This window comes from Lolium perenne, chromosome 6 (genome assembly GCF_019359855.2).
Source record: "Lolium perenne isolate Kyuss_39 chromosome 6, Kyuss_2.0, whole genome shotgun sequence".
Lineage (NCBI taxonomy): Eukaryota > Viridiplantae > Streptophyta > Magnoliopsida > Poales > Poaceae > Lolium > Lolium perenne.
The window spans coordinates 64,614,439-64,642,373 of NC_067249.2; the positions used below are offsets into that span (position 1 = coordinate 64,614,439).

General features: G+C 43.8%; 1 protein-coding gene and 2 long non-coding RNA genes across 4 annotated transcripts; all 3 read left to right on the forward strand.

The window, feature by feature from the left end:
* The first annotated feature begins 12,402 nt into the window (after positions 1 to 12,402).
* Positions 12,403 to 18,002, forward strand: LOC139832195 (uncharacterized). Of its 2 annotated transcripts, XR_011746885.1 has the most exons (5): positions 12,403 to 12,820; positions 16,476 to 16,636; positions 17,127 to 17,267; positions 17,386 to 17,477; positions 17,621 to 18,002. It is a non-coding gene; the product is annotated as an uncharacterized lncRNA (long non-coding RNA). The 2 variants fall into 2 exon arrangements; XR_011746884.1 differs by having other exon boundaries at positions 17,127 to 17,477; positions 17,621 to 18,001.
* Positions 18,003 to 18,920: 918 nt separating this feature from the next.
* LOC127308213 (glycosyltransferase family 92 protein At1g27200-like) lies at positions 18,921 to 21,128 on the forward strand. Its single transcript, XM_051338972.2, has one exon. It carries the CDS (start codon positions 19,308 to 19,310, stop codon positions 21,126 to 21,128), a length of 1,821 nt encoding a protein of 606 aa, XP_051194932.1. The 5' UTR covers positions 18,921 to 19,307.
* Positions 21,129 to 23,565: 2,437 nt separating this feature from the next.
* LOC139832196 (uncharacterized) lies at positions 23,566 to 27,642 on the forward strand. The gene is made up of 2 exons (XR_011746886.1): positions 23,566 to 24,302; positions 27,040 to 27,642. It is a non-coding gene; the product is annotated as an uncharacterized lncRNA (long non-coding RNA).
* The last annotated feature ends 293 nt before the right edge of the window (positions 27,643 to 27,935 follow it).

Here is a 27,935-nt window from a genome sequence, read left to right on the forward strand (position 1 = left end):
TTATTATATATCTTTATGTTTATGATAAATGTTTACATATCATGCTATAATTGTATTAACCGAAACATTGATACATGTGTGATATGTAAACAACAAAGAGTCCCTAGTATGCCTCTAACTAGCTTGTTGATTAATGGATGATTAGTTTCATAATCATGAACATTGGATGTTATTAATAAAAAGGTTATATCATTGTATGAATGATGTAATGGACACACCCAATTAAGCGTAGCATAAGATCACGTCATTAAGTTATTTATAAGCTTTCGATACATAGTTACCTAGTCCTTATGACCATGAGATCATGTAAATCACTTATACCGGAAAGGTACTTTGATTACATCAAACACCACTGCGTAAATGGGTGGTTATAAAGGTGGGATTAAGTATCCGGAAAGTATGAGTTGAGGCATATGGATCAACAGTGGGATTTGTCCATCCCGATGACGGATAGATATACTCTGGGCCCTCTCGGTGGAATGTCGTCTAATGTCTTGCAAGCATATGAATAAGTTCATAAGAGACCACATACCACGGTACGAGTAAAGAGTACTTGTCAGGAGACGAGGTTGAACAAGGTATAGAGTGATACCGATGATCAAACCTCGGACAAGTAAAATATCGCGTGACAAAGGGAATTGGTATCATATGTGAATGGTTCATTCGATCACTAAAGTCATCGTTGAATATGTGGGAGCCATTATGGATCTCCAGATCCCGCTATTGGTTATTGGTCGGAGTGAGTACTCAACCATGTCCGCATAGTTCGCGAACCGTAGGGTGACACACTTAAGGTTGGATGTTGAAATGGTAGAACTTGAATATGGAATGGAGTTCGAATATTTGTTCGGAGTCCCGGATGAGATCCCGGACATCACGAGGAGTTCCGTAATGGTCCGAAGAATAAGATTCATATATAGGAAGTCATTCTATAAGATTTAAAATGATCCGGAAGGTTCTATGGAAGGTTCTAGAAGGTTCTAGAAAAGTCCGGAAGAAACCACTTTGGAAGGCGGAGTCCTAAAGGGACTCCACCACCATGGCCGGCCAACCCTAAAGGGGGAGGAGTCCCAAGTGGACTCCCCTAAGGGGGCCGGCCACCCCCTCCCAAGGAAGGGTGGGAATCCCACCTCTAGTGGGAGTCCTAGCTTGGGTAGGTTTCATGTGATATGGAAGGTTTTGGTTTGGGGTCTTATTCGAAGACTTGTAGACCAACTCTTGGGTGTTCCACCTATATAATGAGGGCCAAGGGGAGGGGGCCGGCCACCCCAACAACACAAGGTGGCCGCACCACCTAGATGGCCGGCGCCCCCCTCTCCCCAAACCCTAGCCACCCCTATACTCCTTCTTCCCCGCACGCTTAGCGAAGCTCCGCCGGGATTCTCCACCACCACCGACACCACGCCGTCGTGCTGTCGGATTCAAGAGGAGCTACTACTTCCGCTGCCCGCTGGAACGGGGAGGTGGACGTCGTCTTCATCAACAACCGAACGTGTGACCGAGTACGGAGGTGCTGCCCGTTCGTGGCGCCGTGATCAAGATCTTCTACGCGCTTTTGCAAGCGGCAAGTGAACGTCTGCCGCAGCAACAAGAGCCTCATCTTGTAGGCTTTGGAATCTCTTCAAGGGTGAGACTCGATAATCCCCTCGTTGCTACCATCTTCTAGATTGCATCTTGGCTTGGATTGCGTGTTCGCGGTAGGAAATTTTTTGTTTTCTATGCAACGAATCCCTACAGTGGTATCAGAGCCGTGTCTATGCATAGAGATGGTTGCACGAGTAGAACACAATGGTTTTGTGGGCGTTGATGCTCTTGTTATCTTTAGTTTGAGTACTTTGCATCTTTGTGGCATAGTGGGATGAAGCGGCTCGGACTAACTTTACATGACCGCGTTCATGAGACTTGTTCCTCGTTCGACATGCAACTTGTATTGCATAAGAGGCTTTGCGGGTGTCTGTCTCTCCTACTATAGTGAAGATTCAATTTACTCTTCTATTGACAACATTAGTATCAACGTTGTGGTTCATGTTCGTAGGTAGATTAGATCTCTATCGAAAACCCTAAACCACGTAAAATATGCAAACCAAATTAGAGACGTCTAACTTGTTTTTGCAGGGTTTGGTGATGTGATATGGCCATAATGTGATGATGAATATGTATGAGATGATCATTATTGTATTGTGGCAACCGGCAGGAGCCTTATGGTTGTCTTTAAATTTCATGTTGAGTAGTATTTCAAAGTAGTTGTAATAGTTGCTACATGGAGGACAATCATGAAGACGGCGCCATTGACCTTGACGCTATGCCGACGATGATGGAGATCATGCCCGAAGATGATGGAGATCATGTCCGTGCTTTGGAGATGAAGATCAAAGGCGCAAAGACAAAAGGGCCATATCATATCACATATGAACTGCATGTGATGTTAATCCTTTTATGCATCTTATTTTGCTTAGATCGCGACGGTAGCATTATAAGATGATCCCTCACAAAAATCTCAAGATAATAAAGTGTTCATCCTTAGTAGCACCGTTGCCAAGACTTGTCGTTTCGAAGCATCTCGTGATGATCGGGTGTGATAGAATCAACAAGTGCATACAACGGGTGCAAGACAGTTTTGCACATGCGGATACTAAGGTGGCCTTGACGAGCATAGCATGTACAGACATGGTCTCGGAACACGTGATACCGAAAGGTAGAGCATGAATCATATGGTTGATATGATGAACACTTTGAATGTTCGCCATTGAAATTACACCTTGTCTCGTGATGATCGGACTTAGGTGTGGTGGATTTGGTTCGTGTGATCACTAAGACAATGCGAGGGATATTGTTTTGAGTGGGAGTTCACCTAGATTTTTAATTATGTTGAATTAAAATTTGAACTCAATTTGTCATAAACTTAGTCTAAACTTTTGCAAATATATGTTATAGAGATGGCGTCCCCAATCAATTTTAACCAGTTCCTAGAGAAAGAAAAGCTTAAGAGCAACGGTAGAAACTTCACCGACTGGTTCCGTGTGAGGATCTTCCTCTCTGGCGGAAATCTGCAATTTGTGCTTGATGCACCGCTAGGTGACCCTCCTGCAGAAACTGAAACCGATGAAGTAAAGAATGTTTACGCGACTCGGAAAACTCGGTACTCTCAAGTTCAGTGTGCCCTCCTGTGCAGTCTGGAAGCCGATCTTCAAAAACGTTTTGAGCACAACGATCCTCATGAGTTGGTCAATGAGCTGAAAGCTATATTTGAAACTCATGCGGCCGTGGAATGCTATGAAGCATCGAAACACTTCTTCAGCTGCATGATGGAAGAAGGCAGCTCCGTTAGTGAGAACATGCTCACCATGACCGGGCATGCGAAGAAACTCAGTGACTTGGGAATAGTGATTCCTAATAGACTGGGGATTAATCGTGTCCTTCAATCACTGCCACCAAGTTACAAGAACTTTGTGATGAACTACAATATGCAGAACATGAACAAGGAGTTACCTGAACTCTTTGGCATGCTAAAAGCTGCTGAGATTGAGATCAAGAAAGAGCACCAAGTGTTGATGGTCGACAAGACCACCAGTTTCAAGAAACAGGGCAAGTCTAAAGGAAAATTCAAGAAGGGTGGCAAGAAAGCTGCCACGCCTCCTGTGAAACCTAAGAACGGCCCTAAGCCTGATGCTGAATGCTATTACTGCAAGGAGAAGGGACACTGGAAGCGTAATTGCTCCAAGTATCTGGCTGATCTGAAGAGCGGCCTTGTCAAGAAGAAGAAAGAAGGTATATCTGATATACATGTTATAGATGTTTATCTCACTGGTTCTCGTTCTAGTACCTGGGTATTTGATACTAGTTCAGTTGCTCATATTTGTAACTCGAAACAGGAACTAAAGAATAAACGAAAACTACTGAAAGATGAAGTGACGATGCGCGTTGGAAACGGATCCAAAGTCGATGTGATCGCTGTCGGCACACTTCCTCTACATCTACCTTCGGGATTAGTTTTAAGCCTAAATAATTGTTATTTTGTACCCGCGTTGAGCATGAACATTATATCTGGATCTTGTTTAATGCAAGACGGTTATTCATTCAAGTCTGAGAATAATGGTTGTTCTATTTTTATGAATAATATCTTTTATGGTCGAGCACCTGAAAAGAATGGCTTATTTCTGTTAGATCTCAATAGTAGTGATACGCATATACATAACATTGATGCTAAGCGAATTAAATTGACACTATGTTTGGATGCATGGAATTGGTTGTGGAATCGTGAAATCTGGAATTTAAGGTCGATTTCCGCCGTTTGGATTGTCCTCAGAATTGTTACATGGAAAGAGAAAGAAATTCCAAGCCCCAGCTCCCTCGTGTGCAAAGAACTCGCTACCGATTCGGAGGTCTCCACCTCGGAATCGCGTGGAAACGCACGCAGCCCCGCGCCGCGCGTACCGGTTCGCTCGAGAAACAGAACAACCTCCCCTCCCCTACGCGAATGCCACCCCTTCTCACGCGAGCGACCAGAGAGAGACCTCTGCGGCGACGCGCAGGTTCGGTCTCCCTATCCCTTCCCTGCCCTCCTCCCTCCCTGGCGTGCCTCCTCTCCATCCCCGCCCCTATTCCCCCTGGCCGCCCCCTCCCGAGGAGGCTCAACTACAGCGGTGGCAGATTGTGTGTTCTTGGCCATTTTCTCCTCCAATTGAACCCTCCTGTGTTTGCTGATGTCTCCTGCCGGATCTAGCATGTCCCCGCGCGCCGCCCCGACCTGCACTCGCCGGCAGTCTGCAGCCTCCCTCGTCACTCGTCAGCCACCCCCCATCGTCTTCCTCCTGCACCTAATTGCTACGGCTGTTGCGTGCTGGACCTCGTTGTTCCTTTTAACCGCTGAACGCCTGAACGTGCTCATGTTCCTGTAGAAACGTGTGTATATTGAGAGCTGTACTGACAAATGATAGTCCGTTTCCATGACTTGGAATCTGGCACAAGTTTATCTTGTCTAAACTTAATACATTATCCAATTCTATGTTTCTACATCCAAACAGGAATTAGAATTAGGTGCCACCCTTTAATTTCAAGAGCAAATTCCGAGCACACCGAAACAATAGAATTAGAATTGGAAGCCATTTCCTTTCCACCTTAGATTTGGAATTTTCAGTCAAATTCAATTCTAGACTCAATTCTATGCATCCAAACACAGCGTGAATGATAATTCTACTTATATGTGGCACTGTCGTCTTGGTCATATTGGAGTGAAACGCATGAAGAAACTTCATACCGATGGATTACTTGAATCACTTGACTTTGAGTCACTTGATAGATGCGAAGCATGTCTAATGGGAAAAATGACTAAGACTCCATTTTCTGGTATGATGGAGCGAGCTACTGACTTATTGGAAATCATACATATCGATGTGTGCGGACCAATGAGTGTAGCATCGCGCGGTGGTTATCGTTATGTTCTAACCTTCACAGATGATCTGAGTAGATATGGGTATATCTATTTCATGAAACATAAATCCGAAACTTTCGAGAAGTTTAAGGAATTCCAAAGTGAAGCAGAAAATCAACGTAACAAGAAGATTAAATTTCTACAATCTGATCGCGGAGGTGAATATCTGAGTTATGAGTTTGGCATGCATTTAAAGAAATGCGGAATACTTTAACAATTGACACCGCCGGGAACATCACAACGAAACGGTGTGTCCGAACGTCGTAATCGAACTCTCTTAGATATGGTTCGTTCTATGATGTCTCTTACTGGTTTGCCGTTATCATTTTGGAGTTATGCATTAGAGACAGCCGCATTCACTTTAAATAGAGCACCATCAAAATCCGTAGAAACGACACCGTATGAATTATGGTTTAATAAGAAACCTAAGCTGTCGTTCCTTAAAGTTTGGGGTTGCAAAGCCTATGTAAAGAAGTTACAACCGGACAAGCTAGAACCCAAAGCGGAGAAATGCGTCTTCATAGGATACCCTAAGGAAACTATAGGGTACACTTTCTATCACAGATCCGAAGGCAAAATCTTTGTTGCTAAGAACAGAACCTTTCTTGAGAAAGAATTTCTCACTAAAGAAGTGACTGGAAGAAAAGTAGAACTCGATGAGATTGATGAATCTATACTCGTTGATCAGAGTAGCGCAGTACCGGAAGTTGTACCTGTACCGCCTACACCGGCAACAGAGGAAGCTAATGATAATGATCATGAAACTTCGAACGAGGAAACTATTGAACCTCGCAGATCGACAAGGGAACATGCCACTCCTGATTGGTATGATCCTTGTCTAAATGTCATGATTGTGGATAACAATGATGAGGACCCTGCGACGTATGAAGAAGCGATGATGAGCCCAGATTCCAACAAATGGCAAGAAGCCATGAAATCCGAAATGGGATCCATGTATGATAACAAAGTGTGGACTTTGTTAGACTTACCTGATAGCCGCAAGGCTGTCGAGAATAAATGGATCTTCAAGAGAAAAACAGATGCTGATGGTAATATTACTGTCTATAAAGCTCGACTTGTCGCAAAGGGTTTCCGACAAATTCAAGGAGTTGACTACGATGAGACTTTCCCACCTGTAGCGAAGCTAAAATCTGTGAGGATTTTGTTAGCAATAGCTGCATTTTTCGATTATGAGATTTGGCAGATGGATGTCAAAACGGCGTTCCTTAATGGAGACATTGAGGAAGAGTTGTATATGGTACAACCCAAAGGTTTTGTCGATCCTAAAAATGCTGACGAAGTATGTAAACTTCAGCGTTCAATCTATGGACTGAAGCAAGCATCAAGAAGTTGGAACCGACGCTTTGATAAGGTGATCAAAGACTTCGGGTTTATACAGTGTCATGGAGAGGCCTGTATTTACAAGAAAGTGAGTGGGAGCTCTGTAGCATTCCTGATATTATATGTAGATGACATATTATTGATTGGGAATGATATAGAACTATTAAGCAGTGTAAAAGGTTATTTGAATAATAGTTTTTCAATGAAAGACCTTGGTGAAGCATCTTATATATTAGGCATCAAGATTTATAGAGATAGATCAAGACGCCTAATAGGGCTATCACAGAGTACATACCTGGACAAGATTCTAAAGAAGTTTAGAATGGACGAAAGCAAGAAAGGGTTCTTACCTATGTTACCAGGCAAGGTCTTGAGTAAGACTCAAGGACCGGCTACGGCATAAGAAAGAGAAAGGATGAGTAATATCCCCTATGCCTCGGCAGTAGGATCTATCATGTATGCCATGCTATGTACTAGACCGGATATAGCACATGCTGTTAGTTTGACTAGCAGATATCAAAGTGATCCAGGAATGGAACACTGGACAGCGGTCAAGAATATCCTGAAGTACTTGAAAAGAACTAAGGATATGTTTCTTTGTTATGGAGGTGACCAAGAGCTCGTTGTAAGCGGTTACACCGATGCAAGTTGGAACACTGATCCTGATGACTCTAAGTCACAATCTGGGTACGTGTTTATATTGAATGGTGCTGCGATGGTAGTCGGGCAAGCTCGAAGCAGTGCACGGTGGCGAAGTCTTCAACAGAATCAGAGTACATAGCGGCTTTCAGAGGCTTCATCAGAAGCGGTATGGATGAAGAGGTTCATTATAGAGCTTGGTGTGGTTCCTAGTGCATTGGACCCATTAATCATCTATTGTGATAACATGGGTGCCATCGCCAATGCACAAGAACCAAGGTCACACAAGAGGCTGAAGCATATCAAGCTGCGTTACCACTCGATTCGCGAATACATCGAAGATGGAGAAGTAAAGATTTGCAAAGTACACACTGATCTGAATGTAGCAGATCCGTTGACTAAAGCTCTCCCTAGGGCAAAGCATGACCAACACCAGAATGCCATGGGTGTTAGGTATATTACAATGTAATCTAGATTATTGACTCTAGTGCAAGTGGGAGACTGAAGGAGATATGCCCTAGAGGCAATAATAAAGTGGTTATTATATATCTTTATGTTTATGATAAATGTTTATATATCATGCTATAATTGTATTAACCGAAACATTGATACATGTGTGATATGTAAACAACAAAGAGTCCCTAGTATGCCTCTTAACTAGCTTGTTGATTAATGGATGATTAGTTTCATAATCATGAACATTGGATGTTATTAATAACAAGGTTATATCATTGTATGAATGATGTAACGGACACACCCAATTAAGCGTAGCATAAGATCACGTCATTAAGTTATTTGCTATAAGCTTTCGATACATAGTTACCTAGTCCTTATGACCATGAGATCATGTAAATCACTTATACCGGAAGTGTACTTTGATTACATCAAACACCACTGCGTAAATGGGTGTTTATAAAGGTGGGATTAAGTATCCGGAAAGTATGAGTTGAGGCATATGGATCAACAGTGGGATTTGTCCATCCCGATGACGGATAGATATACTCTGGGCCCTCTCGGTGGAATGTCGTCTAATGTCTTGCAAGCATATGAATAAGTTCATAAGAGACCACATACCACGGTACGAGTAAAGAGTACTTGTCAGGAGACGAGGTTGAACAAGGTATAGAGTGATACCGATGATCAAACCTCGGACAAGTAAAATATCGCGTGATAAAGGGAATTGGTATCGTATGTGAATGGTTCATTCGATCACGAAAGTCATCGTTGAATATGTGGGAGCCATTATGGATCTCCAGATCCCGCTATTGGTTATTGGTCGGAGTGAGTACTCAACCATGTCTGCATAGTTCGCGAACCGTAGGGTGACACACTTAAGGTTGGATGTTGAAATGGTAGAACTTGAATATGGAATGGAGTTCGAATATTTGTTCGGAGTCCCGGATGAGATCCCGGACATCACGAGGAGTTCCGGAATGGTCCGAAGAATAAGATTCATATATAGGAAGTCATTTTATAAGATTTAAAATGATCCGGAAGGTTCTATGGAAGGTTCTAGAAGGTTCTAGAAAAGTCCGGAAGAAACCACTTTGGAAGGCGGAGTCCCAAAGGGACTCCACCACCATGGCCGGCCAACCCTAAACGGGGAGGAGTCCCAAGTGGACTCCCCTAAGGGGGCCGGCCACCCCCTCCCAAGGAAGGGTGGGAATCCCACCTCTAGTGGGAGTCCTAGCTTGGGTAGGTTTCATGTGATATGGAAGGTTTTGGTTTGGGGTCTTATTCGAAGACTTGTAGACCAACTCTTGGGTGTTCCACCTATATAATGAGGGCCAAGGGGAGGGGGCCGACCACCCCAACAACACAAGGTGGCCGCACCACCTAGATGGCCGGCGCCCCCCCCCCCCTCCCCAAACCCTAGCCACCCCTATACTCCTTCTTCCCCGCACGCTTAGCGAAGCTCCGCCGGGATTCTCCACCACCACCGACACCACGCCGTCGTGCTGTCGGATTCAAGAGGAGCTACTACTTCCGCTGCCCGCTGGAACGGGGAGGTGGACGTCGTCTTCATCAACAACCGAACGTGTGACCGAGTACGGAGGTGCTGCCCGTTCGTGGCGCCGTGATCAAGATCTTCTACGCGCTTTTGCAAGCGGCAAGTGAACGTCTACCGCAGCAACAAGAGCCTCATCTTGTAGGCTTTGGAATCTCTTCAAGGGTGAGACTCGATAATCCCCTCGTTGCTACCGTCTTCTAGATTGCATCTTGGCTTGGATTGCGTGTTCGCGGTAGGAAATTTTTTGTTTTCTATGCAACAAATCCCTACAGTGAGGAATGCCCTGAAGAAGACCATATGCATCTATTTTTTGAGTGCTCCTTCAGTATGAGCTTTTGGTGGGCACTGGGTTTGGAATGGCACACTGATCTCTCAATCAGTGATATGATTGCTGAAGCTAAGAAAGCTATCATGTGAATTTCCTCATGGAGATTATCATCACAGGATGCTGGAGCATTTGGGATCAAAGAAATGATGCAATCTTCAACAATAATGCACCTAATCTCTCTCGGTGCATGCACAAATTTAAAGATTATGTAAATACCAATATGCACCGAGCCAAGCCTAGTCTTAAGGAGGGCATGCAATCTTGGCTAGATACTTTATGAACTCTAGATGATTGGACTCACTTTGCAAATACTGCCTTTTGCTCTTATATATAAATGAAAAATGGCATAGTAGGGAGCTCTTTTCCCTACTGTTTTTGTGTCAAAAAAATACATCATATATCACTCTCATTCCAAAGTCTGATAGCCCTGAATCTGCATCTGATTATAGGCCCATATGCTTGGTCAGTATGGCATTAAAGATCATCACAAAACTTACTGCAAATAGATGTAAAGTGATAACTCCCTTGATCCACAAGAACCAATATGGTTTTTATTAAATCTAGGAATATCCAAGATTGGCTTGCATGGGCTTTCGAATATTGTGATATCTGTCACAAATCAAAGTAAGAGATTGTCATTTTGAAAATAGATTCCGAGAAGGCATTTGACAAAGTGGAATTCAATGCTATCATCTACATGCTCATCTATTTGGGTTTCAGTGAAAAATTTATTAAGGGTAAGCTCTATTCTTCATAGTGCATCTACTTCTATTATTCTCAATGGAGTCATAGGAAAAACAATTGTATGTAAAAGAGGTGTTCGATAAGGAGATCCCCTTTCTTCAATATTATTTGTCTTAGGTGCGGAACTACTACGAATTGTTGTTAACTTGGCCTAGAATACTGGTGAAATTCAACTCCCAATAGACAGATCATTTGGACAGGATTACCCCATACTACAATATGTTGATGACACATTGATTATATTCCCTGCTGAAAATACTCAATTGGTGAAGTTGAAAGAAATCCTTGATAAATTTTCTAACTCCACTGGCTTGAGAGTTAAGTACCACAAAAGCGTCCATGGTACCTATTAACATATCTGGGCAAAGATGTCAGAAACTGGACATGGTGTTTTGGCTCGTAGGTCTAGATGCACCTATTATAAAAAAAATGTATTTTAAATTTATTTCAAAATATTTAAAAAATTGAAATAAAATTTTGAGTATGCATCCTCACATTCTATGTTAGCCCACAAAATTTTGGCAGGAAAAAACATTTGGTGTGCACTATGTTAAAAAGACACAAAAAAAATGTCTCGTTAAAAGCTATTCTGGAGCGCTGGAAATTGTTTTTTTACACTAGCCATAAAAAATAATATTTTCCTGTGAACCTTCCTGTGCGAACATAGAATGTCTGGTGTACACCTTGATATTTTTTCAATTTTTTTAGCTATTTTAAAATATTTTGAATAGTGGGTGCATCTACACCTATGAGCCAAAGTAGTTTTTTCTCGGAAACTCGCTAATATTCTTGGCTGCAAAGTGAAAACACTGCGACTTTTTTTAATAATACATTTTTTATCTTTAGTTTCACAAATAATACTCGTTTTTAATAAATTTTACAAATAATGCACGGTCGGGGTACTGTTTCCTAATTAGTACTTTTCAGGCAAGGCTAACCTGACTAGTCAAAATTTGGTGTGCCAGTTCGAAAGACGAAATCCTATCGAGGTAAGTCATCCCGACAAGCACCTATCGGAAAAGCCTAACCCGATTGCCCCCGCACACACTTGTCAGCACCTGCCGCGTTTTACATGTTGTCTCTGCCAACCTGCTGCTAGCTGCTTGCATGCGCTCATTGATTAGCATAGCCTCTGCTTGCATGCTAATCAGGTTAGGTCAGCCTGATTAGAACTAGTCGGGTTCGCCTAGCCCGATTTATTCTGTGATAGCTAAATTCTAAAGGATTTCTGCCAGTCGGGTTACCCTAGCCCAAAAATTACTACTAATAGGGAAACAATACCCGACAGTGTATTATTTGTAAAATTTGTCAAAAACAAGTATTATTTGTAAAATTAAAGAAACATAGGATATTATTAAAAAAATCGCGAAAACACTACCCTTCATCTATCTTGGACTGTTGGAATTCCACTGGAAGATACTAAACCCAGAAGTGAGAACCTCACCTATCCGGTGGGGAGAGTGGATAAAAGGCTAGTAGGTATTGCTAATCTCTTGTCATATTCTAGCAAACTCATGGTGATTCTGCGATGCCTATACTACTTTGCTATGAGCACAGTTATTGTACATTTTACCATTTTGGATCACTTTGAAAAGTCCCGCGGAACTTTTTTATGGAACAACAAGGACATGGAAAGTGTCTTGTTAGTTGGGATAGTGTCTTGTTAGTTGGGATAGTGTCTTGCTAGTTATTTTTATTTATATTTTTTAACATTTGTAAATAATATATTTAAAATGCATTCAAATAAAGGATGCATATGCACCCGGATGCAGAAACACCCTGTCCAAACAATACCATGTAAATAGTTATGTCAGAACATAAAAAAAATATTCTTCCTTGAGTTCTTATTTTTCCTAAAAAAACGAAATTTTATTTCAGAATTTTGAACCCGTGGATTTTCCTATCCCAACACACACTTCTCTCTCCTCACTCCGGTGGTCCCCACACGCCGCCGCGCCCTCCCTTGCCCTCTCGCCGGCGGCCCGAGGATCTCGCTCGCTCGGGGGCAGGCAAGGCCTCCCGGCGGACATCGTCTCTACCGGTTCCGCTGCCGCAGCCACCGCGCGCGCGTTAGAGGGCTGCACAGCGCCGGCCTCCACCTCCCGCGGGACAAGTGACGCTGGCGAGGACGCCCCGCTCCACCCTTCCTTTGCACAGCCAGGGATACGGTCCCCGCCGCCGTCCTTTGCACAGCCCTGTGCGCACACGCCTCCCAGCTGCAGCTGGACGAGGATGACGTGCTTCCACCGACCACCGCTGGCTGCCCTCAAGGCCAAGGCCAATGGCACGACTGGTGCAGCTGTCGAGCCTGCTGCGCCTTATCTAGGTGCGTATGTGATTCTTCTCCTTTCTTGGAGCATTTATTTCGACTCAGTTCAAACTATTGCTATGTTGTTCCAGTTCTAGTAATGACATGAACAGATTGCATTGCCCTATGTTGATTTATTAGATAATATTACCTAGTTATTCTGGGAGGTTTCACACTAGGTACTAAATTTATAAAAATTTATGATCGTACTGATAATAATGTAGTTGTTGGAGTTTCCCCCAACTTAACCTATGCAAACAATAAGAATTTGGGGAAAGAGGTGATTAATTATGGAAACTATTGGAAATGTCAGTTGAGATCCTTTTAATTTCATTCGAAGTTCTTGTGTTGTGGCTTAATTCGCAGAGACGAATATTTCAGCTATAACAGTGAGTAGTTTCCTTGCATATGCATTCACACAATAGGATCATCAGATTGTGGGAGGATCTCTATTTCTCATTATACTGAAAGACTAGGCTCAAATATTATAAAGCCTGCTAGATTTCTTGTGACACCATAGCAATTAGGAAACAGAATACTCCAAAACAAATTTAGTTAGCTGTAGCTTTTAATTAACTAGATTATGCCCTGCACAGGATACATTCACACTAAGAGCAAGCATGTGAACTTCACATGATGTGTAGCAGTGTAGGAGTCCAAAAAGTTCCCTACAGTTACATGGATTAATAAATATCCCGAGGAATAAAAATCTGAAAGTATATTGGTGAGAAAACATCAGGAGCCTTCTGTGGCCAACAAATGATCTAGACTGATAGAAAATCTAAATTGGAGAAATAACTCTATTGCAAAAGAAGTGTGAGTCACATACTAGGAAAATGACATTATGTTCAGTTTTGGTGTCTTGGGGAAATAATCAATAGCAATCGTAGCATTGATTTGCGCCGATCAGTACTCTACAGGCAAAAGGAACAATCGTATAGGATATCAACCAGTTAACTTAGAATGCAGGAATTAGTTTACATGAGGCAGAAACGATAGGTTGCAGGCTTTTGTAGCCTTGTAGGGAGTCCGGAGATGCCAATACACATGCCTTGGGAGGAAAATATGATGTCTTGGCTGTGGCTACTGAGCTTTGATGACTCAAAATAAGATTTCATCCACACGCGGCGGCAGACGCAGATGAAGACAATCACTGTAACATAGATAAGGTCCATAATCAGTCAGGAAGCGTAGCTCAAACACAGGATCGAGAGCTGAACATCGCCAATCGCGCCAGGCCTTATGCTGGTGCACACCATCACGGCCTACAGAGAGATTGCCGATGCTGGTACGCTATGCCCCTTACCGCAGCGGCGATGTCGTCAGGTTGCCAGCAACCTGCCTAATGTAGGAAGGAACTCGAGGAGGGACTGAAGTTTCCTGCGCACATTCAGGAGAAACAATTCCTTGAAGAAACGAAGTGGGCTGGATGGTTACGGAAAAGGAGGGGGAGATGAGAAGTGGGGAGCCGATGTGCTTATTTGAAATTGGAAAGACTGCGTGTGAAAAGACCGCTTGTGATTTCATTGTTGTTCGGCAGAAAAATATTTAAAAAAGAATTTTTACGTGGCATTGCTGCATGTACTGCAAACATCGGTAGTGGGGGGCTCCTATTTAGTTATAGAAGATATGTCTGTTAAGTGACACAGTATTGCACATGGAGTATACTAATTATCAATCTAAATCCGACATATGTTCCAGTGTTAGCTTAATCCACTGCAAAATATGTGTTGTGATATGTGTCATGTCCTGCTGATATCAGTCTTCGTTGATGTATAAACATGTATTGTTAATATATTACTTGCTGTCCCTCACATTTAATGTTTTGTAAAACCTTGCTATTTCAACCTGAGAATGTACCAACAAGATCCACCAAAAAGGTGGCTACTGAGCGACCTGGACTGCCTAGACAGTAATGCATCTGGAATGTGTTCAGGACACTTATTTGCACGAAGCACAAAAGCAATGGAAACTGGTCTTGCCTCCACTGAATAAAGCTATGTGCAATTTACTCACTTTTTTTTGGCACCGTCTCATGCAAACCGGGTTGAAAAAAAAAACAAGTTTCAAAAAAGATGGAATTCTCAGGGAAGAGAGTCAGCTCAGCAAGGGCTATCTTTTGATCCATTTCGTATTATACGAGTTTAAGTATACAAATGTTCCAGGGGCTCTGCCCAAATATGGTAGTGGCCAGCTTGCAGGTGGATCAACCATTCCTTCTCCATCAAACGACCCATAAGTGGTTGGTGCAGCCGGTGCACAAGTTTTGTTGGTGCACAGGATACATTCACACTCAGAGCAAGCATGTGAACTTCACATGATGTGTAGGAGTCCAAAAAGTTCCCTACAGTTACATGGATTAATAAATATCCAGAGGAATAAAAAATCTGAAAGTATATTGGTGAGAAAACATCAGGGGCCTTCTGTGGCCAACAAATGATTTAGACTGATAGACAATCTAAATGGGAGAAATAACTATATTGGAAAAGAAGCGTGAGTCACATACTAGGAAAATGACATTATGTTCAGTTTTGGTGTCTTGGTGAAATAATCGATAGCAATCGTAGCATTGATTAGCATCGATCAGTACTCTACAGGCAAAAGGAACACTCGTATAGGATATCAACCAGTTAACTTAGAATGCAGGACTTAGTTTACATCAGGCAGAAAAGATAGGTTGCAGGCTCTTGTAGCCTTGTAGGGAGTCCGGGGATGCCAATACACATGCCTTGGAGGACAGCAGGAGGAAAATAATTATGTCTTGGCTGTGGCTACTGAGATTTGATGACTCAAAATAAGATTTCATCCACACGTGGCAGACGCAGATGAAGACAATCACTGTAACATAGATAAGGTCCATAATCAGTCAGGAAGCATAGCTTAGACACAGGATCGAGAACTGAACATCGCCAATGGCGCCAGGCCTTATGCTGGTGCACACCATCACGGCCTACAGAGAGCTTGTTGATGTCGTCAGGTTGCCGGGAACCTGCCTAATGTAGGAAGGAACTCGAGGAGGGACTGAAGTTTCCTGCGCACATTCAGGAGAAACAATTCCTCGAAGAAACGAAGTGGGTTGGATGGTTACGGAAAAGGAGGGGGAGAGGAGAAGTGGGGAGCCGATGTGCTTATTTGAAATTGGAAACACTGCGTGTGAAAAGACCGCTTGTGATTTCATTGTTGTTCGGCAGAAAAAGATTTAAAAAAGAATATTGAAGTGGCATTACTGCATGTAATGCAAAAATCAGTAGTGGGGGGCTCCTATTTAGTTATAGAAGATATATCTGTTAAGAGACACAGTATTACGCATGGAGTATACTAATTATCAATCTAAATCCGACATATGTTCCAGTGTTAGCTTAATCTACTGCAAAATATGTGTTGTGAACTTGTGATATGTGTCATGCCCTGCTGCTCTCAGTCTTCCTTGATGTGTAAACATGTATTGTTAGTATATTGCTTGCTGCCCCTCACATTTAATGGTTTCGTAGAACCTTGCTATTTCAAGCTGATGTGAAATTACTAAATTTCTGCTAGCTGGATGTTGGGAAAATTGCTCTGATAACTGTATAATTGTTTGTCTTATCCAACTATAATCTGAAGCTGTGGTACTCTAGGTAAACAGTGCTCAAGTTTGGCCACTATAATTAATTCTTTTCATTTTATTGCCCAGATTTGATGGTCATGAATATGAAAGGTGCAAGATGATGGCTGTTGTGGCTTCTTTAGCATATGAATGTGTCCAAGTAGCTTATCTCAAGGCTGCATACAACAAGTACCCTATTGCAAGCAAGGATCGCCAGGTGTTTCAGGCAGTTGTAAAGACTACAGCAGGTAGTTGATCTAATTGGTGAACAATATGGGTCTAATCAACAATGAACAATAAGGATGGTTACTCCCTCTGCCTGGAAATAAGTGACTCGGATTTGTCTAGATTCGGATGTATCTAGACGTATTTTAGTCTGTAGATACATGTGAATCTAGATAAATCCGAGCCACTTATTTCAGGATGGAGGAAGTATACAACTGAAATAGTTGTAGGTTGCACGCATGAAACATGTTTAGTTTCAACTTTGTCATTGCTCAAGGCATGTCTTATAAAAGAAGTTCTAACGGTAGGTTTCGATCCACCTAGATATGGCGCTGGAAACTCTATTGTGAGCTTTCTGTTTTATGTAGTTTAGATGAACAATGAATCTTGATAATACTTTATGAATGGTAGGAATAAGGATGAGAAGCCATTTACTTATTTTTTCAGAGCTCTCTGTATCTCGTGGTTGGTGCATAAACATGCGTCTAACCTTTTTTACATTACTTTATCCAGTGAAAAAACGAACTTGTGTTGTCACTGTGGCCCTACATTGTGTGCTGACTGCTCAAGATTGCCAGGTAGCAGCCTGTTTGCTGTGTAATGTGATGCTCTGCAGCATACTCACAAGAAATCCCTGAACCATATCTGAATGGGGTATCAGTTCCTGTTCCTTTTTAATGTACTTCAGAAGTTCGAAGTACTATCTCTATTTTTGTGCAAGGAGGACTTTTTTTTTAGTATTGACCAATTGCTACTTTCGGATTTGTTCAAGAGTTGGCTCAACTAGTGCACAAGGTCCATCTGCTTTGCCTTCTAGCAAGGGTTGGGGTGGTTGACAAGGCTTGCAATGGTCCTCTCATTCAGGTGCATTATATCGTTATTCATTTATATCCTTTTAAATTGCTCATGTTCCAAGATGATGCAGTTTCATGATAGATTTTCAGAAGTACTAAACTGAGGCATTTTTCGAGATAAACCATGTTTGTTCTTCAAAATTTTCTTTTCAGGCTTCAGTTCTCTCTGTTTCACCACACGACTTGTGGTGGAATGGTGTAGACATTCAGAAACTGGACGCTAATAAATAACCTGCTTATACTCTTGTGAGCTGGGTAAGCCCTCTTTGGGCCTTACATGGCACCACTGAACCGCGCGTGGTGCTAATAATAATCATACAAAACAGGATCAGACCATACATGCCCTGCCCACCACATTGAATTGCTTTGAGATGAACCTGGTATAAGCAGAGGAAGAAGGCATACCTAGTGTTGAAAGCTTCTATCACCAATGCTATTGGTTTAGTTGGCCTGGCTTTGAACTTACGGTCCTATGACTTTGTTTCCTAGGAAATCCGTGCAACGGAAGATCGTGAATTTGAGACTTTCTACACCAAAAATATTCTTTTAAATGAGGGTATTCGTGGGTGGATGGCAGCTTAGGATCATGAAAATCTTATATTCCCTGAGGAGTATCTATCACGTGAAAACGCTCTTTAATGTAACTTTCATTTTAGTTGGTTGTTACCAATAAACCACCAGCTTTGCAAGGAGGTTGATTCGAACCCAGGACATAGGTAGATAGTTAGGGGAGACCGCCGCTAACCCTAACCCTAAAAGGACCAATATTCGGCACCAGGACACCTCATCAGGGCCTATGGGCGCAATAGTGAGCTTCAGTTGTAGCTGGGGTCCCATCCCCACGCCACCTGGCGAGCCACGTGCTTCGCGCAGTGCGCGAAACCGAGCTGAAGCAGGGCGCCTCCCGGTTGCGGCGACGCTTCTCAACCTCGGCATCGGTGCGAGAGAGCGACACCTCAACCGCCATGTCACCCTCGTCAGTGTTGTAGTTGATGAAATCCGCGATAGGACATCCCTGTCGGTGAAGGTGAGCCTGCCTCGTGACGACGCGCGAGCTCTCCACCTCCGCATTCTCTCGTGGCAGCTTGAGCGTCGTACCACGGCTGCGCGGCGACGCGGAGTGACCTCCACACCCACGCCCCGCCCTGATTTTGAGTGGTTCACCAACCACATCGAGTCGCAGGGATGCCGGATCTGCTATCAACGACGCAGGCTCGATTTCGCTGGAGTCACGGAGTGAAGAAGTGGAGGAAACAGTAGGGAAGTTTCGGTTTGTGACCCATAAATAGACCGCCGAGTCCTACATAGGGGTGTCTATTTATGGTGGACCTTAAATTTTCTTTAGGGGTCTACTCGGGGCGAAATAAAGGTCCAGAAACCTTAAACTCGATGGATTTTGAAGGTCGTGGTGATGAATTAGGGAATATGTAAGAGTTGTAATAAAATGCAAACAAGTAAATAGGTTTGGAGAGCTATGAAAAGAGCTCTCTGCAAAATTCGTGTGAAACATGTTTATAATGTTGTTGGCGCAGAAAAACAAAACTATGAGGCAAAGCCCATTTTCGCGTAAAAGTTCAAACAGGCTTGCTGGGTACTTGGGCTTCGTAATATAGCGGCCCAGCAGATCCACGCCAGACTGGAAGGAATCGACCGACCCGAACCGCCGAAATAGCGTGGAAAAGAAGCAGACTGACTGGGCGCCGGGTCGGTTGGTTCTAGGGCACGATATATTCTCGAATCTGACCGAGACCGACCCTTCGCTATTCCAAGATCGTTCGTTCGCTCGCTCGATTTCCCTCCAAAGCTCCCAGATTTTCCGACTCCCGCCTCCCTTGCCGCCATGACGAAGCACCACCGCCCTAGCCGCCTGCGCCGTATCCTCACCGCCGCCGGGGCTGCTACCGTCGCTGGTCTTGTACTTTTCTCCGGCCGCCAGGCGGTACTCTCCAAAGCCCCCGTCTTCTCGCCGGGCCTGTTCCCCGGCGGCCTCGCCGTCGAGAGCTGGCCGCTGCCTCAGGAGCTGCTTCGCCCGCCGACCTTCCTGTTTCCGCACCCGTCGGAAGCCGACATCGATTTTGCCCTCCCGCGTCGCCTCTTGCCGCTCCGCCCCCACTCGCCGCCGCAGCACGACGTCTTCCTCCCTGATGAATCGGATGCCGCGTTCCTCCCTGATTCCGATGCCGTCTTGCTCCCTGACTCCGAGGTCCTGGTCCTGGCCGACGAGCCTGTGGACGACGCCATCTGTGCCTTCCAGGGTGGTGCTTCGTCCCCGGCGCGTGCTCTCGGGACGCTGCCAGGGCCCGGACGCCACGCCTACCTCTGCGCCATGCCTGAAACAGAGCAGAGTATCCAGCCGCTCCAAGCTCCCCTGCTGCTTTCCTCCTCCTCCGCTGACTCCCCCGCCGCCGCCCCTGCTGATTTCCATGTCCGCCCGATGCTCAATTGGAGCAACCGCCTAGTCTTCGACTCTGCCGTTCTCGACGGAGGCGACGTCCTTGTCTTCGCGAAAGGTGTCATCCGCCGCCAGTGGGCAAACACAGCCAATCCCCCCGTCCAGTGCGTGTACCGTGGCCGTGATGATGGCGCGTCGGCCTCCCTCCCAGCCATCACTGCGGCGCAACAAGTAGCAAGGTGCCCCCCTCCACCGGCTCTTCTTACTTCCAGCAACACCCAGCTCCGGGTCACACTGTCTGTCACCGGCGAGGAGCCCATCCCCTCCCTTGCGATATACCGTCCACAACAAAGTGACCTTGCAGCAGTAGCGCCACCCACCAGAAGCACGATCTGTGCCTGCACAATGGTGCGCAATGTCTCAAAGTTCCTTCGCGAGTGGGTACTGTACCATGACGCTCTGGGCGTCGACCAGTTTTTCTTGTACGACAATGGAAGCGAGGATAATTTGGTGGGTAAGGTTGCCGACTTGAGGTCCACAGGAGTCAACATTTCCACCGTGGCCTGGCCTTGGACCAAAACGCAGGAAGCTGGCCTTTCCCACTGCGCTGCAGTGCACCAAACATCTTGCCAGTGGATGGCGTTCATCGACGTCGATGAGTTCATCTTTTCTCCGGACTGGAAAAATGTGGAGAATCCATCAAAGTCCATGCTTGAAGCAGTTGTCTCGGTCGATCCACAGATTGGGCAAATCTACCTCCCCTGCTTTGATTTTGGTCCCTCGGGTCAAACAGCACATCCGCAGGAAGGTGTCTGCCAGGGCTATACTTGTCGGTTGAAGACCCAGCAACGGCACAAGTCCTTCGTCCGTCTTGACGCTGTGGAACCTTCCCTGCAGAACTCTGTACACCACTTCTCGATCAAAGCTGGTTTCACTAACATGTGGACCAGGTTGGCGCGCATCAACCACTATAAATATCAAGCGTGGACAGAGTTCAAGTTGAAGTTCAAAAGACGTGTTTCTGCATATGTAGCTGACTGGACTGATCCGGTGAACCTAAAGTCCAGCGACCGTGCTCCTGGTTTAGGAGTTGAAGCCGTCGAACCACCTGGTTGGGCTGACAAATTTTGTGAGGTAAAGGATACTCTTATGCAGGAATTGAGTGTAAGATGGTTTGGTACTGGATTTGCAGGCCATGGATCGTCCAAGTCAAAGGGTTCCCATGAAACCCACACTGGTGATGTTGCCCTCTCCTCCTCTCTTCCATAGTTTAAAGTAATAAAACATGAAGCAAACACTCAACTTGCCAAAAATAAAATATAGCCCTTAAATTGAATAGTATACATATTTTTTGCAAAATATTTGTTTCTTGAACTTAAAATTTTCGTTTTGAGGGTGTTTTGTTTCAGGATCCTATGGAAACTCCTATTTAATGTTTCTAGATGCTTTTATTTAGGTTTCCAGTAATGTTGGTACTCCAAGTTCTTCCTTTTGCAGGTCTGTAGTATTCAATGCATCTAAGGATCCATCATTTTATTACTTCTGTATCTCCTGTCACATGTTAGCAGAATTTATCTGTGATATAGACGCTTCAATGTATTTCATCAGGTTATTGCGTTAGTTTTTGCAGGTTCTTGGCGCGCTTCTGTTGGCGTTGGCTGTACTTCTGGGTGCAGGTATTGTGGATTTGGGTGTTCAGTTTTCTTTTTCTTATTCTGGGTTTTGGTCTATTGACTTGTTATTTTGCAGGTGCGCGTTTTGGTGGGCGCTGGTAGCTGCTGTTGCTGAATTTTTGTTTTTAGGTGTGATTTCTTTTTTTTCATATTTTTATTATTGGAATTTTGTTGTTGTTGTTTTTGACGCAGTTCAAGTTTCCTGTAGATCCTTAGTCCTCCAGTTTGTTCTTTCTAGATATTTATTTCTTGGTCGTCTGTAATTAGGAGGAACTGCCATTGTCAGGGAGCGAAGCGTCCCACCTGAGCTTCTTTGTTCAGCCATCGGTACACACAGGTAAAACTCTTTGTTGTTCTTGTGCGTTAACCTATGTTACTCTTGCTCCTTATCTGTGCTTCCTCACTGATCTTCAGTTCAGTACCTTGCATCCAGTATTATATTTGATACTAAATATGTGACTGATGCGCCATCCATGATCCCAACGACCTAAAATATATTTTTGGAATATGAACCGAATAAATATCACCATGTTTTCCCCATATAGGAAAAATATGTATAGTCAGTTTTTGTTTTACACTTACAGAATATACGTGGAAATTCAGTTGGCAACAACAATCTTATATAGGTTACTTTTATTTCCCTGGGTGATTAGTTCAGGAAATCATTTTATGCTATCCCTCGTTTTGCTGATTATTATGGTAATTAAGTTGTCCAACAAAAGTTATATTTTTAGGTCAGTTATATATGTATATCCCTTCTAAGGGTACACTTTATTCAGTGAATTAGGAATTAAAAGTTACAAACAACATGCAGGGTGGTGGCAAGGAGCTCTTGCAGGAGCTCTTGCAGCCTCCAAGGTGATTGCACTATCGTGCTTTCTTTATTTTGTTTCTTCAGTAGTACACAAACCAAACTAAAACTTATAATCTTGCTTATTTTGATGTCAAATTGGTTGAGCTATCTCTCTTTAGGATGACCAAGTTTATGGATTTTTTAACATTTGCTATGCTAATTGATCATTGTTTTCTCCATCTGCAAATTCTGATGATTAAAACTGGGAGTGGCACTGCGATGACGACTGACACGAAGGCGGTAGCCGGTAGGAAGGGGGTGGTTTGATGTGGGTGGCTTGACTCCCACATATTACCCATGGTGTCTGGTGGTGGAAAAAGATCTACTGTGATGTCGAACTCTGACGTGCCATGACGGCACCACCCATGACCGCCGCTTCCCAGGTGATCGCACTATCGCACTATCGTACTTTCTCTATTTAGTTACACAAACCAATTTAAAACTCATGAACTTACTCAATTTGGTGTGAAAATTGGTCGAGCTACCTCTCTTTAGGATGACCAAATTTATGGGTTGTTTAACATTTGCTATGCGTATTGATCATTGTTATTCTCCATCTCCAAATTTGGCTTGTCGGCTTAAGTCTATGCTACTCCAGTTTTCGGCGGCCACGGGGTTTGAGATTAACTTCCATAAAAGCACCATCGTGCAGTTGCCACCTGCTATATCCTTGCCATCCAAGAGATTCTGGGCTGCCGTGTCGAGGGCTTCCTGCAGATCTACCTGGGGCTGCCACTGTCAGCTGTGAAGCGACCCGGGCTGCCTTCTCCATGCCTTCCTCTGTTGACTTGTTGTTTTGCAGGTGCGTTTTGGTGGGCGCTGGTAGCTGCTGTTGCTCAATTTCTGTTTTTAGGTGAGATTGTTTTTTTTATATATTTTTATGATTGGATTTTTATTGCTTTTTTTGACGCAGTATATGTTTCCTGTAGATCCTAATTCCTCCGGGTTGTTCTTTCTAGATATTGATATCTTGGTCATCTGTAATTAGGAGCAACTGCTATTGTCAGAAAGCGAAGTGTCCCACCAGAGGTTCTTTGTTCAGCCGTCAGTACACACAGGTTAAACTCCCTGTTATTACTGTGCGTTAACCTACATTACTCTTGCTCCTTATCTGTGCTTCTTCACTGATCTTCAGTTCGGTACCTTGCAGCCAGTATTATATTTGATACTAAATATGTGACAGATACGCCATCCATGATACCAACGACCTAAAATATATTTTTGGAATATCACCATGTTTTTCCTATATAGGAAAAATATGTATAGTCAGTTCCTGTTTTACACTTGCAGAATATACGTGGAAATTCAGTTGGCAACAAGAATCTTATAGAGGTTACTTTCATTTCCCTCGGTGATTAGTTCAGGAAAACATTTTATGCTATCCCTCGTTTTGCTGATTATTATGGTAATTAAGTTGTCCAACAAAAGTTATATTTTTAGGTCAGTTATATATGTATATCCCTTCTAATGGTACACTTTATTCATTGACTTAGGAATTAAAAGTTACAAACAACGTGCAGGGTGGTGGCAAGGAGCTCTTGGAGCCTCCAAGGTGATTGCACTATCGTACTTTATCTACTTTGTTTCTTCAGTAGTACACAAACCAAACTAAAACTTATAATGTTACTTATTTTGATGTCAAATTGGTCGAGCTATCTCTCTTTAGGATGACCAAGTTTATGGTTTTTTAACATTTGCTACGCTAATTGATCATTGTTTTTCTCAATCTGCAAATTCTGAGGATTAAAACTGGGAGTGGCACTGCGATGACGACGGACACGAAGGCCGGTAGCCGGTAGGAAGGAGGTGGTTTGACTCCCACGGATTACCCATGATGTCTGGAGGTGAGAAAAGATCTACTGTGATGTCGAACTCTGGCGTGCCATGATGGCACCAGTTATGACCGCAGGCTCCCAGGTGATCGCACTATCGTACTTTCTCTATTTAGTTTACCCAAACCAATTTAAAACTGATGAACTTACTCATTTTGATGTGAAAATTGATCGAGGTACCTCTCTTTAGGATGACCAAATTTACGGGTTGTTTAACATTTGGTATGTGTATTGACCATTGTTATCCTCCATCTGCAAATTCGGCTCGTTGGCTCTCTGCTACTCCAGTTTTCGGCGGCCATGGGGTTGGTGATTGATTAACTTCCATAAAAGCACCATCGTGCAGTTGCCACCGACTATAACCTTGACATCCAAGAGATTCTGGGCTGCCGTGTCGAGCGTTTCCCGCAGATCTACCTGGGGCTGCAACTGTCAGCTGAGAAGCTTCACCCTGGCTACCTTCTCACTGCTGATCGCACTTTTGATCAACTTAGTGCTTGATGCCCTTGCGAACTACGCCATGCACATAGCGTTCCTCCCTCCCGCGCTGCTGCACATCCTCGAAGGACTGCCCCGCGACTTTCTGTGTAACGCTCTGGATCATCCCTCTGGAGCCAAGTGCCTGGTAGCCTGGCAGCAGGTGTGCCTTTCCAAAGAGGAAGGCCGCCTGTGCATTTGCTGTCTCTTCAAGCAAAACCGGTCCCTGAAGGTGAAGCTGCTACACACCGGCGCTCTGACAGCGTTCTGCCGTGGTCGAGGTTGTTGTGGGGAATGTCGGCTTGCCCCATTGTCCCCATGAAGCGTCCTTCCATGCCAGGCATGCACTGGAAGCGCCTGGTCGAGCTCATGCCGTTCTACTGGAATATCTCGGCTGTCTGCATTGGCGATAGCCACACACCTTGTTCTGGCTCGACACCTGGCTCGCCGGTGGTGTGATCAAGCCACAGTGCTACGCGCTGTTCACCCATGCCGTGAACGCAGGGGCCAGCATGCGCTCTGTATTGCAGGCTGGCCTTGCCGGGGCTCAGGTCCCTGCCTCACGGCTGTCGCCGCTCGGGAGCGCGCCGAGCTTGCGCACGTTTCCCGCTCGGACATGGATGACACAAGGTCTCTGGTGCGCTGGTCAAAAGCTAAAGGCAGCACATCATCTTCAGATGCAGCCTTGCCTCTAGCTTCTGGAACTGCGTTGGCAGGTAGCACCCACCTGATGCTGATGTCCGCCTCCTACACTCATACAATGCTCCCCCTCCCCCCTGGTGGATCAAAGGATGGCTTCCACTTCCATCCTTCTGTGCTGCTGGAACATCTGAAAGTACTGCAACGCTGTCACCTTCACAGAGTAGTGACCTAGCCTGTCGCTCTTGCTTCAGATGTGCCGCGATGATGCCTGATTGTGGCGTGCCCGCCTCCCTCGGGACGTGCAATGCTCCACTGATGCTTGGCTTCTCTTCCTTAGCTCTAGGCCCCCATAGTCCCCCTTCTCTGCCCCCCTTTTCACTCTGTAATCCCCAAACTCCAGCTGTATATCTGGCTTTGGGCCATTTTTTTGAATGAAAAAGTTCAGGTGGGTTTTTTGGACGACTAACTGACTCGAGTGTGCTTCTTGTTCAAAACTCTGCTATTTCTTTCTAGCCAGATCTTCCAAAGGATTATTAGATTGGCAGCTTGTTGAAATCTTTTAGCTGCAGTGAAATCTAAGCAGACCATTAGCTGGCCAGACTTAGGAACTGTGTTTGATAGTTGTTATGTGTTAGATTATCACTGGAATACTAAGTAACCGACACTTTTTTGTCAGATATTTAAGGAACCTGACCATACGGCAGATGCTTCCACATCAGATAATTTTGCTATTATCTTTCCTCTAAAAACATATTCTTGCATCAGTCCTCACAAACCAGTGGGAACGTGTTAGATACTGAGCAGTCCATGTAGGTCGTAATTCTGATTCCCATCTTTATTTGCAGTGGTGCATGTTTGTAGTCTTTTGTTCAGTTTGCCCTTACTCAACTCATTTCCCGTATTTTGAGCTTTCTATTGCGAAACAACAACACACATCCTTCCAATGGTTTTCTCCTTCATATAATGCCGAGGGAAAGTACGTTACGTTTGCTCGTCACATTGCTCTTGTCCCCCTAAAAAAAGGAAATCTCATACCCATGGGTATAGCCGGTAATTCCGAGTGGACAAACTAAGGGATTGGTTTAGTTAGTACTCAGTACGAGAAGGCGGGCATTGAAGGCACGGTAGAAAAAAGAAGAAATTTCCCAAGAGAGGGGCTAGAGCTGAAACGGTGGATTCTGTAGCTCCTATTGCAGAGATTATGTCTCTTCTTCATAGTTGAAGTTTATACCGTGATATACGAGCCTGCATCTAAAGAAACTTAGTATTGATATTGTGAAGATGAGTAAGAAATGACCCTTTTCATTCTAGAGTTCTGATTTCAACTAAACTTGCTAGATTACTTATTTCACAGGTTTGCATGTACCACTTAATAACAGGACTCCATCTAGATTATTTAATTGATCATTCAGTTATTATTAGATGATTCAACTGATGCACCTTGGATTGCTGATTTAACAGAGCATACGTTTGATTTCTATGCATACACAGATATGTTGTTTATCTAAGTGATTTTAGACATGTTTAGACTGACAATGTTTGGGTCTTGTTAGTCAATAGAGTAGTTACCATGGCAATTGTTCTGTCAAAATGATGTGAAGTTTTACATGGTACCAGAATAGAAAAAACTCACTATTTTCCTTTTTTGGATATGCCCAAACTACTGCATTTATGCTATATCTTACCTTTCAACTCTTTTTCAGATTCACTTGGTGTTTCCACCCCCGGTCTGATCAATGGTTTACGGACTGAACTGCCGACTAGAAAAATGACCCCATCTATGCTTATGGTGTTCTTTCCCGTATTTAGTAGAAGATTTTTTTTGTAGTTCTTTCATACAGTATATGATAAGGATAGCTCCTGTAATTGTGTGTCCAGTTCGGCATCCACATGTACATTTTTTTTCAGAGGGGAAAAAAGTGAAAACCAGTGAACACTTACCTTACCTATAAAAAAATAAGCCATCTGTCTTTGAGGGTTTCCATGTCTGGGAAATTAGCTATGGAGGCATGAGGAAAAATTCTTTGTGGTGGATGTATGTACATAACAAGAAAGATAAACTATATCTGCTAAGTGCTTCATGTTTGTATGCCCAGGAAATGAGATGGCATGACCCTGTGGTATACCCCTCTCTGTTCCTAGTTATAAGGTGCACACGTTTTCGAGACAGGCTTTTGTTGCTTTCTGTTATGTCCACTAGTCATTGCCAAAATATAACTGAATTTAATGTGTAAGATCTTAACTTGAGATGGAGTTCTCATGTTGCGTTAATTCCATTTAGAACCCCCGTGCTCGAGGTAGACAAGTGTAACATCCCAAATTTCAATAAAAAGAAGAAGAAGAATTCCAGGGATCCAAAAATTTAGAACCAACAAAAACTTTTCTTTACATATAGTGCCATGCATTGGACTTGTGCATTTTGAGTGATATGTCATGATGATTGTTCTTATACTTATGTGATAAACCCTAAAACCCTAAAGTGATCAAGTGAGGATCACAAATCAAATAAAATAAAAGAGAAAGAAATCAAATAAGAAAACCCTAAAACCCTCACATATGGTTTATGCCATTTTTACAAATCTTTACCCTAGACCATTTT